The sequence below is a fragment of the Rhinolophus sinicus genome, linkage group LG04 (assembly GCF_036562045.2).
Source record: "Rhinolophus sinicus isolate RSC01 linkage group LG04, ASM3656204v1, whole genome shotgun sequence".
NCBI classification, from domain to species: domain Eukaryota; kingdom Metazoa; phylum Chordata; class Mammalia; order Chiroptera; family Rhinolophidae; genus Rhinolophus; species Rhinolophus sinicus.
In genome coordinates this window covers 159,111,640-159,129,223 of record NC_133754.1, presented here as the reverse complement: position 1 = coordinate 159,129,223, position 17,584 = coordinate 159,111,640, and the positions used below count along the sequence as shown (strand labels likewise).

Below are 17,584 nucleotides of genomic sequence, written 5' to 3'. Positions count from 1 at the left end.
GGATTAACTCACGTTCCCCTCCTCACACGTTCTTAGGCTACACATCCGTTTTACTGTGACTACTTGACGCCACCTGCCCCTTCCGAGCGCCAGGCCAGCCCCACAAGGCAGGGACTGCTCTAGTTGCCATGGTTCCAAGTGCCTGGTACAGCGCCTGACACCTGGTCCGTGTCTCAGGTATTTAAGAATCAAGGGAATGAAGGACGTGGATATTCAGGATTCCAGCGCTCTGGAATATCCTGTCTAACCTTTATCCCTTGATGGGTCGTGGAGGTTAAGGAAAATATTTTTACACTGCTCGGGGCTGCCGTAACTAAATACCATAGATGATGATTCAACAACAGACGTTTGTCATAGTTCCAGAAGCTGGAAAGTCCAAGATGAAGTTCCAAACCAGATTTGGTTTCTGGTCAGAGGCCTTTTCTTGGTGTGTGCAGACTCCTCACTGTGTCCTCACACGGCAGAGAGAGAACCTCATGACCTCATCTAAACCTAAGTACCTCACAAAGGGCGCACCTCTGAATGCCACCACATTGCGGGGTGGGGGTGGCATACGGGCTTCAACATACAAGTTTTTTGGGGGACACGTGAAGTCCGTAACATGAGCTAAATAGCGGATGACTGTTCTTGATTATCCTCTAGCTATTTTTTAGTCTGAAAAATGTCTAGCTAATTTGAGGAAAAAAATTGTGTCAGGATTGTATGTATGTACAGGCACTGTTTTTCTTACCGCTCCTTGCACTGTTTGAATTGTGGAACTCAGCTGAAGTTGACGGACAAGGGCAAGAAGGAAGTATTCCTTAAAATAACTGTTGTGGCATTGACTGCTGCTTTGTTACTGTGGAAGTGCCATGAATGAAGGCAGTGCCGTGATTTAATCGTTCAGAGCAAGCACCTCCCTAGTTGCTCTCCTTTTCATCATCAACAAAAATAAAACATTCAGCTCGGGTTCTCTGGGAACCAGTCGGGGTTATGATAAGTCAGCAGTTACTTGCTCCTGATAGGGGGTACCCCAAAAAAGGGGAATGCATTTAGGTACATTGAGATGCTACCTTTTTGCTTCAGATGGTACTAGAAAAAAGGAGCTAATTTATCTTTCAGGGGTTCTATCTGTAGTAATAGGCGGCTCCTGTTATATAACTTCCTCCTTTCCCTCAGGCAAAAAGAAGCTTCAGAACTTTCCTTAACTCCTTTCATACTTTGCTAGGAAAAGAATTTTTTTAAAAAATGTGCAGGTTTTCTTGAGCTCGCCACTCTTCAGTCCCCACTGAAAAAACAGCCATGGAGTTTGGAGACGTAATATCGTGTTTCCCCCGAAAATAAGACCTAGCCGGACAATCAGCTCTAATGCGTTTTTTGGAGCAAAAATTATTAAGACTGGGTATTCTATTAATTACATTATTATATTATAAAGGCCGGGTCTTACAGTAAAATAAGACCAAGTCTTATGTTAATTTTTGCTCCAAAAGACGCAGTAGAGCTTATTGTCCGGCTAGGTCTTATTTTCGGGGAAACACAGTAGGAAAAAATGGGTATGGGACTGAAGTACTTTTCATTTGTAATTTTCATGTAAAATATGAAGATAAAGAGTAAAGAGGTTCTGAGGTGAGGGCCTGAACTTGGAGAGTAAAAGATGTGATTTGCCTCGGGAAAGCTAGGGCGGAGTCCCAGAGGACGAAAAGACTTGCTGTTTGGAGTTCTTCCGAGTTTCTGCTACTTGTGGTCCAGGAACAGAAAGCATGTTGTTTTTGTGTCTGGGAGCAATACTAGATACATGTGAGTTTATATCAGCTCAAAATAGAGAAAAACTGAATCCCTAATAATTTCAATTTGTGCCTTTTATAATTTTTTGTTCACTTTATTTCGCAAATTTGACTTACATCTGCTCAGTGCTCTAAAACTGCCCTTATTTAAAGAGAAACCGTTTTAAGTTATAAGATTGTAGACTTGTTGAAAAATAACAAAGCATTGGGTGTCTGAGACAGATTCTAAAGTAAAAATTTAAACCTCCCTTGATGTCCCACTGGCTCCCAGGCGACATTAGGTCTCCTGTGACAGGTGATGACTGTCAGCCCGCTGTCTCCGTGGTGTCTGCTGTGTTCTTCCAGACAGTGTGAACGTGAGAGCAGGGACTGTCTTCTGATCATTGTATCCGCAGACCAGACGTTCTCAGAGATACCCGTTCAATGAATGACTCATAATCTGATCCCAGATGTTTTTATCACTATGACTCCCTATTTCAGAGACACTTGGAATTTCTTAGGAATTTGTCTTTTAAAAATCATCATGGGGAACTCATAATGTATGATTCCATTTAAGTGAAGTTGTAGAAGAGGCAGATCTATGGTGGGAAAGCTAGGGCTGCCTCTGGGAGGGATGCGGGCGGAGACGTGCCTGGGAAGGGGCATGTGGGGACTTTCTGGGGGGAAGGTAGGAAGCTGTATCTTGATAGGGGTTTGGGTTACACACGTGTATACATTTGGATAAACTTACTGGTGATATTTGTGTGCATCACACAGAAATTTTATAACAAAAGAAAAAACACTTGAAGGATATATATTGCTGAGGATTTTTAGAAGGATGGGTACCGATATCTGCAATTTATTCAAAATACAAAAAATTAAGATGGATTGCTGGATGGCATATTAGATAAGTGATAAAACAAGCCGAGTAAAATATTAATGGTAGAATCTTGGCAAACAGATGGTCACAGTAAGATTCTTCCAACTTTGCTGTATGTTGGAACATTTTCATAATAACCTGTTGAGAAAAATCATTAGGGGACTTATCACAATATGTGATGTTAGTGATATGTTGAGAGACTCAGTATAATTCTTTTAGTGTGTTAGTTAGACTGCCGTGAAATCATAGGCTACTACAGAAATACTTGCTAGAGGGGAGTACAGGCCTATGGCATAGTAATTCACTTACCTTTTCCGCTAGTCATAATGAAATGGCAACCACCTCCTCCCTTTCCTCAGGCCCACAATACCCCCCACAGATTGTGACAGGCCGGGGGATAAAATGGAGGCCAGTCAACTTATTTTTTCTTGAGACTACCCCGGAGGTGAAGAGTCTTATCTACCCCTTGAAGGCACCAAGGTAAAGATCATGATTTTCCTGCCAATACACTGCAACTTATAATAAATGCCAGGAAATCCTTTTAATTACAAACATTTATTAAGGACACACACAAAAATACTATTTAGGTAATAACTGCTTCATAAATACAATGTATTCAGAATAGATCTGATACTTTAACTTTTAAAAAGTAATCCTTTCACAATGAAATCTGGATCCTTCATTTGACTCAGACAAAACTTAGTCTTTTATAGTGAAGGGGCTTTTGCAAGTTAATGTCCGTGCAGCAGTTTGGTGGAACCATAATTTAAATGGCCTTCAATGGAAACAGTTCTTTCCCCCAAAAAGTTTAAAACAATGCTTTGAGTTGTCTCTGCCCTGGTTAACGTTTTGGTTGTTCCTTTTCTGGCAGTTGCAGCTCTTTACAGCTCACACTAGAGTGTGTATTTCTGCAGCAGTTTACTGTTTTTGAGTTAGAAGATAAGCCACAAAGCACCAGTCTGTTCCTGAGAAGGTAAGATGATCTTAGCTTAATTAACTGCTCAGTAACTTAAATATCGTGTTAAATTAGGGAAATCTTAGCTCTTGCTGAAGGAGTGCCAACTTGACAATGTACTGAATAGCATAGCTGATGGACGCATATTGTCCATCTAGAATGTCAACCTCCAAAGTTAAGATCTTCTCTGAACTGGCTTCCTTTATCTCCATAAAGATCCATGGGATCTGTCATCCATGAGAAATCAAAACCCTAACTGCATTTTCAGTATCTGTAGTTCTCAAGCGGTGGTATCCAGACCTATAGCACCAGCTGGGAACTGGTTAGAAATGCAACGTGGGGGCTCTCATCCCAGAAATCAGAAACTCTGGGTGTGGACCCAGCAGTCTGCGTTTTAACAGGCCCTCTAAGTGATCCTAACGCATGTTAGAGTTAACCACTTTTCATGTCCTCTGTCAGAAGGAAGGGCCTGGAAGAAAAATTAATGGACTTAAATTTGTGTTGTCTTAACCACTAAGTTTGTGGAAATTTATTACATCAGTAATAGGAAACTAAAATACATTTTAATTCATTAGTATAAATGCATGCCAAATAACCCTCTCCTTTTAAATAAAAAAGTTTTTAAATAGCCCATAGTATGTTAGTCATAGGAATAACAGAAATAGTGATAATTAGTGCTATCGTTAGTTAAATCAGTTTATCTAAATGCTTATGTTCATGAAATAATTGAAAGGGATTCACTCTATGTTTCTCTTCAGTGACTTACAAAAAAAATGAGTGTCCCAAATTTGTCATTTTTCTAATGAATTAAAATAGTATGGTAAAATGAACCACCAATCACACTTCAATATACAACAAGAAAACATCATTCTAGGGAACACTGAAAAAGAGCATGTTCTAAGTGTCTCTATATGAGAACCAATCCCTGTATACAGCTTGAAAAACAAAAGTAAAAATTAACCAACAAAATTCCTATTTATATGAATACAATTTCCACTGAATAAAGAACTAATTTATAAAACTCTGCAAAACATGATTCATATTGCATAAACTTATAAAAATGGCCAGAACATTAGTGAACAGTCGTGAATGGATCGGATCTTAGTAAATGTGTTTTCAGTGGAAAAGCCAATTGTATGTTTTTAGGACAGTGGCCTTCACAAAATGAAATGTGCTAACACCCGAGGAAGCACAAGATCCCTGGGAGTGCAGGAGGTACTGGAGAACTTTGAGTTTTTAAAAATCGAATTCTTTTAAAAAAAACATCTTAATTCTTTTTAAATTTCCTTTTTCTCTATACATGTTTTATAATGTACGTGTAGATCAGTACAATAGTATATGTATATATATAATTTATAAATAATCAAAATTTGGACTGTAGTCACTCGTTTTTGCTGATAGGGGTTACATGATGGAAAAAGTTTAGACTTTCACAAGAACCACCACGTCCCTCCTGTCACAGCCTTATGCCTGATTCTGGTCTAAAGATGAACACCTAAGCGATTTAATCAAAAATTTTCAAACTACTGCTAAATGCAAGTTTGCCATCAACCTTTTAATCAGGTTAACCACACACAAAAAGTGTGTCAAGTGTTTCAAAGTAGCATTTACTTTTTTTAAAGCACATTTTGAGGTAGACTTATACTAAATATATATTTGGCATATATAACATATTCAGTGCATATATTAATACAAGGTTTATTAAAACCTTAAAATTATATGTAGGTATCCATGTAGATAAAATAAATTCACCTACCACTCTACATTCATCCATTTGAAAAGTCAAAACAACTTAATTGAAAAGGTGAAAGCCGATTAAACTTTTAGAAAGCTTTTCTAATTCTGAAATGAAGAACATTTGATCTGCTAAAAAGTTTGGGAGGGAGGTACTTAGTTCTAATTTCAGATTTTAGAAGTTATTTTACCAAATCATTCACTTTATGGCTAGTTTTCAATGAATGTGAATATCTTTACCAGAAGGTAGGTAAAAGATACTATAATTTTTGCTATAGTTTGTTTCCACCATGTCAAAATGATAATATCCAAGCTGGGCCAGTGACATAACTTGTGAACCCAGTGCGAAACAAAAATGAAGGCCCCTTGTTCAAAAAATTAAGAATTTCAAGATGGCTTCAGCACAGCATTAAACCAAACATGGGGCCTTGCTCAGTGCAGGGCCCTGTGTGACTGCACAGGTCACACACCCATGAAGCCATCCCTGCATCTAAGTCTATTTCAGCTGCAGCTATGGAATATTAAAACCTTAGTTACCTTTGTCCCTTGAATTTCAAGTACTGGACTAGGCATATAGTAGGGATTCAAATGTTGGTTGAGTGAAAAATAGTCTTAACTAGCCGTTTTCCAGATCAGTAAGAAATGCTTAGTTTTTCTGACCTTCTGGTCAGAAAAAACATTACTCTGATGAATACAGTCTATTCATTGTAATAATAAATGATGGATTTCTCTAGTACTGAATAATCTGCACAATACAATCTAGCTTCATAAGAATTTGAGGCCACATATGGTGGAGGTTCATTTGATTCATTCAAAAAACATTGATTGAACAACTACTCTGTCAGGTCCTGTACCGGGCACTGAGGAGACAATAAATAAGATAGCCCCTGCCCCCAAGGAGCTTACAGTCTAGTATAAGAATTTACAGCACCTCAGAGCCCAGTGAGAAAACTTCCTTGTGTCTAGTATATTATCTGGAACACTCCAAATTTCCTGAAAATGGAATCTAAAATTTACTAGAAAGAACAGTTTAAAAATGGAAGACGCAGTGAAATTTAAAATAAAACTCATATAGTCAATCTTTAATGTAAAAACCATGAAATCTAAATGAGGAAGAAACTTAGGAAAACTGAAAATTCTATCTATTTTAAATACTTTGGACCAGATTTAAATTTTAAAAATTATTTTATTATCTCTGGGTGACATTTTCATTTACAGTGACGTTTATATACACATACATACAGGAGGTGAGTGTATGTGAGATGTGTTCCTTGGAGCTTTTGACAGAACCCATATTTCTATCACTATTTATAACTAAAGAGCAGTATACAGGTAAATTTGAGACTTTCCTTTAGATAATAATTTCCATTATTATTTGAAGGGAGAAATTCTTAGGGAATTATCTTTAAGGGTAGAAATTTTGGTACAATCTTATTCTGCAATGAAACTAAACTGTGTCTTTGTAACAACGTGTGATAATTTAAGCATGTATTTTAATGGGTATTGACAAAGTTTAATGGCATCAGAAATACTCTGTAAGTCTATCTGGATTTGGTTTTGTTTTTTTTCCCTCTGCATTCTTCTTTTTTTTTTAAAAGCATGAAAGACCCCTGTGCAAGCACAGAGCCTTTGTTGTCGCTTTGCTATTCTTTGGTGCACTGCTGTTTACCCCTTACTTGAGCAACATCCTTAGTTTGTAGTATTTTACTTAGTGGCAACTGAAAAAACCGCTAGCCTAGGCTTTAACTGGAAACTTCTATTATCCAGAAGGTTACTGTGAACCGGTCAGAAAGGTAGTAAGCAACCAAAGAGCTGTCTCAAAGACTGCACCCAGAGCTTGTCCAGCTGTCAGCACTAAGCAGGCTTGGTTATCTCAGGTCCCAGCTCACAGCAGATGAACACAGCGCATTAGAAGGAAACGGGGAGCCTGTTAGAGGCGGGCATATTGATAGTGTGGTAGGAGACATAACAAACTACTTAGCAGATATAAAACATTTTTAAATTAAAAAAAAATCCAGCAATCTGAGGCAAATGATTATATATACCTCAGGGCTGAGGGAACCACTTTATAATAATTGATATTAACTCACATTTATTATAGCCCTTTACATTTTATGAAGTATTTTATATACATCAGAGCTCATTAGATATTTGTAATGACACATGAATATAACTTTTACTTTTTATCATGAAAGTGAATTATACCCAGCATGCTGTTTAAGAAGGCAGGGAGGTATACTAACATATCTGAAACACTTGCATCAAAAAATAATTACAAGTTTTAAATTTTGGCACTTAAGAGATACACATGAGTTATCCCAAAATTCACATATATGCTTTCCTTCATGACAAACACAGGGTGTTACTTAGTGACATTTCATAGCTCTCTGTGACTGCTGGTCACTAAATCGGGATGATTGTCAGCAGTAAATTATCAGAATAGTTCTAAACACAAGCTTGACAGCTATTTATGGGTGCCAATACCACATACTCTGACTAATATGGGACACACTAGGCTTCTACAAGATTCTCAGCATGTTTTTCCTGTATTGCACTTCCTAGCAAACAAAACTTGAATACTAATGGTATAATGTGATCTTGGTTCTAGACACAGGAGTGGGGAGCGTGATTTACCTTTTCCTTGCTTGTTTTTATCAAGTTTTTGGTATAGCTTCTTCTCAGGGATGTAACAAGGAGAATAAAAAAATTTACATGTTCTTTGGGCTTCTGAGAAAAAAAGACCACACACATTTTCAAAGATTAAAATAGAGGTCTCTTCTGCTTTAGCCACTTCATTTTCACAATTGAAAATAAGCAACTGCGGTATATTTGATGTTCCTAAACTCATTTAACATCGCATTGCCATAAATATGCTGTTCTGCAGAAAGCTTTTTAAAACAAAAGTATAATTTATATTACAGTTACCAACGATTATACTATATTACCAGTTATAATACATTTACCAATTATCATGAATAAAAATGACTGAATCAAATTTAAAGTAAAAAACACCAGATTAGATTTTATACTCTAAGTGAAAAGGGACCTTGAAATTGTAAGATGTGGTTTCCTCCCATAGTAAAGCCGTTCCTGGACACCTTTAATTCCTTGATTAATATCCCTGATGACGGTTAATCATGACCATATCTAAAAGAGACGGGGGTTGTTTTATTGAGTTTGCTGGTTGTGAATTTGTAATTCTCATCTGTGTGGCTCTGCATCTTCCATTTTTCTTTATTTTATAGCTACTTATCCTGGTTAACGATTTTTAGTTAACAATGGAGTGTATGTATGCCCTGCAGTTTATGGTATTAATTCTAATGAAAATTACCAACCTTGCAACCATTCTTTTACATGGGGCAGAAGGTAAGCCAGGGCCATAATAAAGAACTTCCAGAGGATGCTAAACAAGTAAATTAAGAGGCCAGCGTATCATCCTTTACAAACTACAGGGCAAAATGGCAGAGTAGTGAGCACAGGCTTTGGACTACAGCAGGCAGATCTAGGTTTGCATCCTGGTGCTGGCATCAGGTGCTGTGACTTAAGACAAATCACTTATTCTTTCTGACCCTCTATTTCCTCCAGAATAAATTGGTGCTCATGCCACCTACCTTGCAAGTTTTCTGTGAGGGTTAGGAGTAAAGTACGTACATCGTTTGATACCTGATAGATGCTCTATAGTGGTTAAAGAATCCTGAACTGAAATTTAGACTTGGGCGACATGTGTGCCCAGCATCTGACATAGAACTGTCTCCAAAGGGGATGTAATTTATGGGACCTTCTTTTGATTATCAATACAATTGTCATACTTAGTAGCTTATTTTTAATGTTAACCTTGAGTGTTTTTGCCTCCAAAACTTTATTTTCTTTTAAATATGTTTTTTAAAAAGTTTATGGCAAACCCGTGTTTTCACTGCACTTCACTGTAATTTTTTGGATAACCAAAAAGTTTCCATTTTTTTTAACATCCATGGTAAGTCGATCTAATTTTTAAAATTTGTCCTAGAGCCAACATTGTTCCAAGTGAGATGTAATCTCTATACATGTGTGTGAATGGCTGTCAGTAGGTCCTACAAAGAAATGTCATTTTTATTCATGTATTTGGGTTGCTTAAACATTTGTATAAGATTTAAAATACTTTTCTTATGGTTGGAATTCTCAGCATCTACTCCCATGTCTTCCTTTTTCATCTATTGGCCAGTTTAAGGGTATTCACAATAATATAACTTAAAAACAAAAAAAGTGTTCATGAGTCATTGTTTTAACAGACAGCATAATACAGTAGAAATTGCCCTGAGCAAGGAATTAGGAGACTTGAATTCAAGTCCTGGTTCTGCCACTAATTTTTCAGGATGGCCATAGGCAAGTCACTTATCTTCTCTCATTCGTTAAATAATCAGACTGACTCCATTTTACGGTATTTTCTACCTCTGAAATTGCTTTCATTTACTTGTTTTTCAATAATCAAAACACATTCTGGGCGCTGGTGTCCAGCAGCTGATGGTACAGAAGTATTTACTGAGGTTGAATGAGCCAGGGACCACCTGCATAAAGATTACTTGAGGTTCCTGTTAAAAACAGATTCTCGTCCTCTCCCTGGCGGAATCAGGAGCTCCTAAGAGGAGCGCATTTTCTGTATTTTTCACAAGCTCCTCGATTATAACGCATCCTAACGTTTGAGAACCACTGGCCTAAAAGAATGTGATCTAAGAGGGAAAAACTAGCATGTGGCTTAAATCATTCCAGCCTCTGGGAAATCCCTTCCACACAGAACACCATCCAAAGTGGAGGAGACGAGAAGAAAGCTGCTTACTTCAGCAGACCGGTCGGCCTTGTGCCTGAGCCCTCCCTGGTGCTTTTTACTTGCTGTGTTCCTTACAAAACACAACCAAAGGCCTTCATATCAGCTCTTGGTCTCGACATCCAGCTCACTGACTACCAGTTTTGCCCACAGCTTGAAGAAGACTTGCGGTTCTCTCCTCACAAATGCGAAGAAAGTTGAGCTTGCACCAGCTGGCTCAAAGAAGAAATATGACTAAAACACACCTCTTTACTCTCAATTCCCCCTCCACCCCAATACTATATAACATGTCATCCTGTGTGATTCAGATAATCTGGCAGAGAAAACAAAATCTGACCACATTGTTCTAGTTACTCTGTGGTCAGACAGTGTACTGATCCAATAAATAAATCCTCTTCTATACAATAGAAATGACGAAGCCCACTCCTTCTCCTCTTTTCCTTTCTAATGCTGACAAGAACAAGATACCAAGTAAGGGAACGTGCTAGGGATTTTGAAATTCGTCAAGTAAATTACAAAGAGAGGTGGTAATGTTCCTTCTAGAATTTCACCCACAAAAATTCCCTCTCATGGTGAAAAAAGATACATAATTTTAACAGGAAGCTTAAAAGACATTGTGTTGCAAGATTATCTGTTAGGAGAATAATGTCATTATCTGTGCTCATCATAGAGAAACATACAGCAAATTTAAAAGGCCAAGTATACTGATAAGTGAAGATGAAATTTCTTCTCAACAGCCAATGTGCCAACATCAAACTTCTGGGTTTTATTGTAGTATCATGGGTTTCTCCCAACTCAACCCAAACTTCTGCCAAATGTCCACAAAATTCACACCAAAATAAAATAAAAAAAAGAAGAAAGAAAAGAAAGAAACTTGACAAGAGCTACCATGCGATCACCAGAAGAGCTGGAGCTCAGTGGCACAGGCCAGCAGGAGCTGAGGAATGCGGCAAAGGTGATGCTGCAGAGTCTAACTTGGCGACGCCCCTACGAAGCCGGACAACCAAGCACTCAGGTCACAGGTGTGTTCACAGACCTATAAGAAACAGGATCTTGACCCAGACTTTTAAGATCTTCTAAAAGAAAATACTTCACCTAAATTGAAGTAATTTATAAATCAAACACCAGAAGAGTTCCTTATTTGATAAGTTGTGCCTAAAACTTTGGCTGATACAAAGAAACCCGTCCACTAAGGCACCCTGAGGCAATCTGACAATGTGTGGGAGAGAACTTTGTGGTCAGTACCACGTCATTATGCGAGTACAGAGAACGGATCACCCGAAGGGGACTGGCTTCGCTGGGCAAACAGTCAATAAGTTCACTGCACTGTTTGTCAAATCCCAACAAGCGAATGCCGTAGCCGTGTGGGGAAGAAATCATTCGGCCATCAGGGCTGAAGCAGAGTTCTTTGATATAACCCCGGCCTACATTGGCTTCTTCAATGTAATGAGTCAGTCGTAGGGGACAGCGAGGTGAGACAGGTCTCACGGGAGGGCCTTCTTGGAATTCATAGACACAAGTCCACTAGAGGGAGAGAAGAGAGACAAACCAAAGTTATAGAGCCCCAGATAGGGCTACAGATATTCCTTTTTTAAAAAAGCTCCATAGGATGCCAAAGCCACAGAATTGTTGGAAGAAATCATTCATGTGAATGCCACCCCTTTTCCAACTAACAAACCTGTAGGCCCCACACCTTCTTATCTTCATAAGCTACGGTTACTTTGTGCGGTTAAAAGGCTTTAAAGCCTTTTATTCCCAGAGGCCACTGTGACGTCTGTACTGATAATTCCCTTTTCTGAGAGTAACAACAATCTTCATATTTAAAAAATTCTAGGGTTAAGACATTCATGCTTTAGAATGACTCTCCTACATACTTCAAAGGCTCCTCTCTCCTTCTTTCAGCTGTGGCTTCTAAAGCTAGTGAGATCCTTGGAAGACTCCTGCTTTCCAGAGTGGTGAAAATCATAACATAATATGAGACCTTTGCCCCTACTCATCAGTTTAGTCCTTTCCTTTCCCAAAGTTTCCTTGGTTTTTAAAAAGAAACAATTACAATACCCAATTGGCTTAGCAAAACCACACATTTAGTCAGCCTAGCTGAAATATCTCAGTCCTGAGTTTACCATATAAAGGCTTTTTTTTTTTTTTTTTTTTTTACAATGTGATGAAGGAGGAAAGAAGCTGGTCACAGTCTGAGCTGATCATTGCTTTAAAGCACTTCCCAGCTTGCCAAGCCCAGGCCAAAGAGGAGGAAGAAGGGTTTTCAAGGGAGAAAGATGCCACGAGCCCAGACCGCCCTGATGAAGGTAGAGGGCTGCTGCCAGTACCTCCTGATCGTCAGTGTTGCTTGAGCACCGAAGAAGAGTGGCCCAGCCTTTTGGGTGCAGCTGTAAGGACGTGATGCAGTTTCCACGGTCTCTCTCACCAGGAACTTCAGGAGTTAAGACTTCAAGACTATTTCGTGGTGAAACTCCTAAGATACAAGAAAATTAGTGTGTGGGATTTGTATTATCAGAGGACTAATGCAGCTCATCAAAGCTTTGATTTCTCTCAGCCACCGCCCATGCTTTCATTCCTTTGCCTGCCTTATGCTACCACGGTGCCCTCAATGTATGGGGTGTGAGTCTCTTTTGGGTGAGGTGGAAAAGGTATGACAAGGACTAAAGAAGTGTCTGCAGTAGGAATCACTGATGACGTAAGGCTACGGATGAAAGCTGACTAGAGGTCCTTTTGATTTGGATCAACATCTCAGAAAGCTCTTTATTTAAGTAAAACCCAAGTATGTGACATGAAAGGAAATCTGGAAAAGTAAAAGATAACAATTCTCATCTCAGAGGCCCTGGTGCTCTCCAGTCCAGAGAAAAATATTTGGAAGCCATGGAGACGGCCTTTATATAAAAGAATGCCGATTAGGTGTACGAGGAGCAGGACTGAGTGGCAACCAAGGGCAGTGCTATAAACAACAAGCAGATCTGTAGTTTGGAGGTGCTGGAGGACACTTCACATAGAGGCGTGTCAAAACCAGGGGGGGAGACTGCCCACCATACCTCTTCCTACTCTGCTATGGCCCATCTTTTCCTTCTATCTCGCCCTCAATGAAAGTGACTGCTGTCGTAAGTCCCAAAGCGACTAATGGGAGTATATCATATCCCTCAGTACGTGGAGAACCACTTTCCCAGACAGTGAGGAAGCAGCTTAGAAATTTAATATCAAGAAAAATATTTCAACCCTTTTCTGCCCGTGGAAGGAGTTACTTTAAAGATAATGGGCTCCCTTTGTCAGACACTTTGTGAATTGTTTCTCAAAACGATGTGTTATCTTCTTTTAAAAGATTCCCTTTAGATTCCTACAGTATTGATGGAAGCCTTGAAGCTCTAAATTACACTGTTACAACCAAACTATACCTAAATAATGATTTTACATGTGATTGAACTTTAATAACAGTTTTTGAGAAAAACAAACTCCTGTTTCAAGAATTTTAGAAATCTATAAAAGAGCAGAATAGAAACCCATTCTAAATAGCTGAACAGTGGTTTTCAAGCTGTGATCCTTGGAGGTTCCTCAAGAGTTGGCAAAAGGGGGGAACCACCTGGGGACCAGGGTGGGGAAGACTAGAGGGTCCAGGGCTTTCCCTAATTTCCCTGGAACCAGAGTTAACCCTAAGAATCCAGAGGAGATTTCATGTCAAAAATAGAGTTCGAATCCTGAAATGAGTCAGAAAGCCTCTGCTCTATGCAGCTGTCACACCTGCCTAAGTACAGTGTTAAGTATTTTGACACGTGAAGACCCAGGCTTTCCAACATTCCGAGTAATTGACCTATAAGCCCCACTTTCTTCTCTCTTCTCCCAAATTTTCTTGTTCTCCCTGCCCAGGACCCCAATACATCATCTCTTCTCATAGGCCCAACTCTCTATAACATGTAATGGCTGTAAAGTTTTGTTTTGGGGTTTACTAATACACGAGCAAGCACGTTAACTATTCTTAAATTAAGTTTCTTTTTCTCATAGATGATTTAGTTAATCAATAAAGATTTTTCTCAGTGATTATTAAGAGCCTTGGTTTATTTCCCATAGCCAAAGGAGAAGAAGAACAGGTAAAATCTGCAAAAGAAGTTTTTGCTACTAATCAAAGGAGAAATGTTATACATCTGGGTATAAATCTCTAAATTTAAGAAGCGTTTTCAACCTTGAAGTGAAACATCACAGTCTTTAACATCCAGAGGAAACTGGGTAAACTATAGGTTAGGTTAGGAAGGGTTCTCAAACCATTCTACTCACATAGTAGGCATGCAACATAATCAAGTATGCATTTATCAAGCACTTCGCAGGTGAGGCCACCCAGGGAAAACATAAATTAGAAGTTTAATGTATAGTCCCTTCCCTAAGTAGGTAGGAAACATGTTTATCTCCAAAAGGTAACCTCAAATTATAAAAAACCGTATCTGACCATCAGTCCAGAGAGAGGACAAACAAAACGTGCTGTAAGAGTTTAGATATGAATTAGTTTGGAGAGGGATGGTAGGAGAAATCTGCATAGGTAGAAAGCATTTCAATTAGGGGGTGGAAGGAAGAAGCTGAGCAGCTAGTTCTGCCCGAGTGGGTGGGGAATAACTGGCAAAGGCAGAGTGGGGCCAGATGTAGCTCAGGTTACCCCACCAGACCTCCGAGCCTACCAGGCATTGCTCAGCTAAGGACGTGGCAGGGCGAAAAGCCTACTGGGCTGGAACCAGGTGACTTCCACAAGCACCTGATAAACCCATCCCCTTAGATTTATACAGAACAGTCATGTGTAATCTCATTCAATTTCCACAACTTTGATTGGAATCTACATTTCCCAACTACTTCCTCTCTAAACTACATTGAGCTAAATCCAGGACATAAAACCACAGCTTAAATTCCAACAAAGATTTAAGCCCAAGATATTTAACACTAGAGACTCTCTTTAGCTGTTGGAAAAATGATAACTTGAGGGGCAAGGGATAGCCTCACCTCTATTGGCTAACTTTATGGATTAACACCAAACCAAAAGAAAGCTATTTGGTAGACTCTGTTGTTGCAGGATTATAAAATCCAATTTTTAACCTACCTTCTCTTTGCGAGGCTCGTGACAGGTGTTTCTCAGAAGATGAATTAGAGTCACTATGATGACAAGGTGAACCAGAAACTCTAGGGCCAGATGAACTCGATGAAGTGGTCAGATCTTGAAAATAAAAAAAGTTCTGACAATACACCTAGCAAAACTCTGGTAATGTCTCTTAACTTTTAAATCATCTACTTGAACTCTACTGTTAAAATCCATCTGAAACAGCGAGTACATCATGTCCACTTAAAACTGGCTTATAACTAATACTGAGGTAGGATAGCTCTTTGAAGTGGTCTAAAGCCTGGTGCCTTTCTAAAAGCTTTTATGCATGAAAGGTATGACTTGTTTAAGTGAAATAAAAATGAAAACCCACGGTCGGCCCAGTGGCTCAGGTAGTTGGAGCGCTGTGCTCCCAACGCCCAGGTCGCCAGTTCGATTCCCACATGGGCCAGTGAGCTGCGCCCTCTACAGCTAAGATTGTGAGTAACGGCTCTCCCTGGAGCTGGGCTGCCGTGTGCTGCCAGGAGCAGCCAGTGGCCAGCCAGCGAGAGCGGCTGTGAGCAGCCAACCGACAGCCTCCGCTGGGGGTTGCGCAAGGCTCATAATACCAGCATGGGCCATGGTGCTGTGTCCTACACAACTAGACTGAGAAACAACGGCTTGAACCGGAGTGGGGGGATGTGGGGGGGCTCGGGGGAGGGGGCGGGAGAAGGGGAGGGGAAAAAAAAAGAGAAACCAAATAAACATAGGAGCATTTTTGGTTCCTCATCATTTCTGTAATGAAATGGAACAAGAAAACTGAATAAGAATGGAAACAACTGTTCAGCCTATTGTTTAATGTTAGAATAGGGTCCAAACATCAGGCCCATTACTGAGAACATGAACAGATGGTTCCTAAAGCATACCAAAAACTTCTATCATTCTTGAAATTATGTGAATATTATCTTAGAACTGCAATACAAACTTTACATTGAGTTTGATACATTACTCCAAATAGCAATTTATTTCATCACACTTTTTTAGTGGCCCCACATTTCTGTGGGGACTTCTTATTAATCTAATTCCTTTTGCTGTTATTAAGTATCAGAATTACCCTGAGAAGACAGAAAAACCTTGATGGTTTTTGAATCAAAAAATGCCAAATAGACCTCTAAATCACTTTTGCTCACTAAGCTCAAGTTAATTATTAATGTTTAACCTAAAAAAAAAATTCTGAATCCAAAAGGATTATACTTGCATACTTATGAAATCCCATGCTTGCAAATAAGTTGGTAAAACTTAAATTTTTACTTTTAGCAGTGAAATTAGAAAATTGCAGTACAATGAGGCATCTTCAGAAGTGGCCCTGTGCGCACAGGAGAAAGATTCTAACCATTTGAACCTGATTTTTAATAGCAATGTATGAACATTATGTGTTCCAAATGATTAAGTCTTTTTTTTCTGGGTTCTTGTTCATAAACACAATATTATAAACATTGGTTATGTTCCCAGATCAGCCCTCTTTTTCCCCAAAGGTAGATGAAATAGTCTCTATTACATAATATAGATAAATTATAGTGCGTAAGTTTTTCTGAGCACTAATTTCACTTAAATCTAATGGAATCAGCAACAGGAGAAGAAAGGGCTTTAGCAAGAGGGTGTTTAGGGGTCATGACATAAGATGGCACCAGCTATCTGTGTCTGGACATTTCAAAGTCTAGGATACAATACAGACTTTAAACTAAAACTCCATATTGACTATAACTCAAAAGATCTGCTGGGTTCCAGAAGAATTTAAAAAGATTGATACTACCTTAGGCCATCACTAATTTTGGAGATAGTGATGATTTAGAAATACTGATGAAAGATTTTTTGGTTAGCAGAGAGCTAAAAGAAAATATTTTTAGAGTTAGCAGTTATTCTTCCTAGATCATTTGTGATACAGAGGCACCAATTAATGAATGCCATGTCAGAGACACATATAGATATTCCACTTCCTTAAGAGAAAAGCTCTCACTGAGCTTTCCAAAGAATGTCTTTTAATTTTCTTCCCTTCTATTAGAATGAAAGCATATACCATCCCTGTGTCTGAGATTCTTTGGAAAATTCTTCAAAAAATAAAAGCTTACCTGAACTTGATGTAGTTCTTCTTGCTCTCAAAATGGGATAGCTGCCTACTTCTAGAGACTTGGTTAAGTCAAGATCATGCAAAATCAAGAGATATCCAGAGGACGTTGAGATCAACATTTTGGAACAATCTGGTGTTAATCTCATTCTCATGAGAAAACGTGTGTGAAAAAATTTCTTATGAGGACACCCATCTTCTGTACACCTACAGAAGAAATCACACCAACAAAACCTAGTTATAATAAATATAAGGATTTGGTGATAGTCATATTTTTGCCGTTCA

General features: G+C 38.9%; 1 protein-coding gene across 1 annotated transcript in view; it reads right to left on the bottom strand.

Moving 5' to 3' along the window:
- Positions 1–3,161: 3,161 nt before the first annotated feature.
- Positions 3,162–17,584, bottom strand: part of DCAF10 (DDB1 and CUL4 associated factor 10) — a 41,150-nt gene continuing 26,727 nt past the window's right edge. The window contains exons 4-7 of the mRNA XM_019729144.2: positions 17,304–17,506; positions 15,199–15,312; positions 12,440–12,585; positions 3,162–11,636 (exon numbers count right to left, since the gene is read on the bottom strand). Coding sequence (XP_019584703.2) covers positions 11,268–11,636; positions 12,440–12,585; positions 15,199–15,312; positions 17,304–17,506 — 832 coding nt within the window. The 3' untranslated portion in view covers positions 3,162–11,267. The remainder of the gene's footprint in view (positions 11,637–12,439; positions 12,586–15,198; positions 15,313–17,303; positions 17,507–17,584) is intronic.